General features: G+C 58.4%; 1 protein-coding gene across 1 annotated transcript in view; it reads right to left on the bottom strand.

Moving 5' to 3' along the window:
- VOLCADRAFT_99427 (uncharacterized protein) overlaps positions 1–844 on the bottom strand; it is a gene marked incomplete at both ends in the record, with an annotated part of 3,524 nt that overhangs the window by 1,882 nt on the left and 798 nt on the right. The window contains one exon of the mRNA XM_002958154.1: positions 336–747. Coding sequence (XP_002958200.1) covers positions 336–747 — 412 coding nt within the window. The remainder of the gene's footprint in view (positions 1–335; positions 748–844) is intronic.

Raw genomic sequence — 844 nt, 5'->3', positions numbered from 1 at the left:
ACGACATGAGCCGAGCATGACGTGAGCCGGTAAATAGGATAGGGCCCGGGAAAGCAGCACACGTACAACGGACGGAGAGATCGGTGTGAGCCGTGAAGCATAGCAGGCAAGGGAAACCTGACACGGTGCGGTGTCACCACTGCAGGGATATGCCCCACCATGTAACACATGGCCTTTCAGTCCTTAAGGCCTGAAGCGGCCGGCATCATATCAATCTGCTTCCGACACTACCACAACAGCTGAATGTCTGAAGAACGTGAAGTAGTACGGTAAAGATGGCAGTGATTGTGTGCTCTGTACGTACTCTCAAGAGGTTCACGGGTACACGCACCTACCTGCTGATGATGATTGTGAAACACTGCTGCTGCTGCTGACTCCACCCAGCCACAGCCAACGAGAGCCCATCCACATCGAACTCGGGTTTGCCGTACGAACCATCCCCGCTGGCGTGCCGTACACCTGCAGCTCCGCCACTTGCAGGCTGGCCGCCCGCGCAGTAGCATTGTTTCCAAAATTCTGAAGGGTGATGTAGCGGCCTGTGACTGGGGGCCTCAGCTGGACGGTTATGATTGCGCCAATGGTGCTGGCCCCTGCCACCCGTCGTACAAGCTGGTTAAGGTTGATCTGCGCCGCAGTGAGGCTGTTGCTAACCAGTGCGCCACCCACACGGATTTCGGCGTTCACGAGCTGTTCGCCGCAGCAGTCCCGCCGGTTGTACAGCACGATCCGGCTGATTGTGAACAGCCCCTCCAGGTCAATGGACAGCCAAGGGTTTGGGTCACTACTGCCGCCGCCGCTGCGGAAGATGCCGACCCCGGCGCTGCTGATGAATCCGTCCGCGGCT

This window comes from Volvox carteri (assembly GCF_000143455.1).
Source record: "Volvox carteri f. nagariensis unplaced genomic scaffold VOLCAscaffold_87, whole genome shotgun sequence".
Lineage (NCBI taxonomy): Eukaryota > Viridiplantae > Chlorophyta > Chlorophyceae > Chlamydomonadales > Volvocaceae > Volvox > Volvox carteri.
Note: the sequence above shows the minus strand (reverse complement) of the source record. Positions and strands in the feature narration are given on the sequence as shown.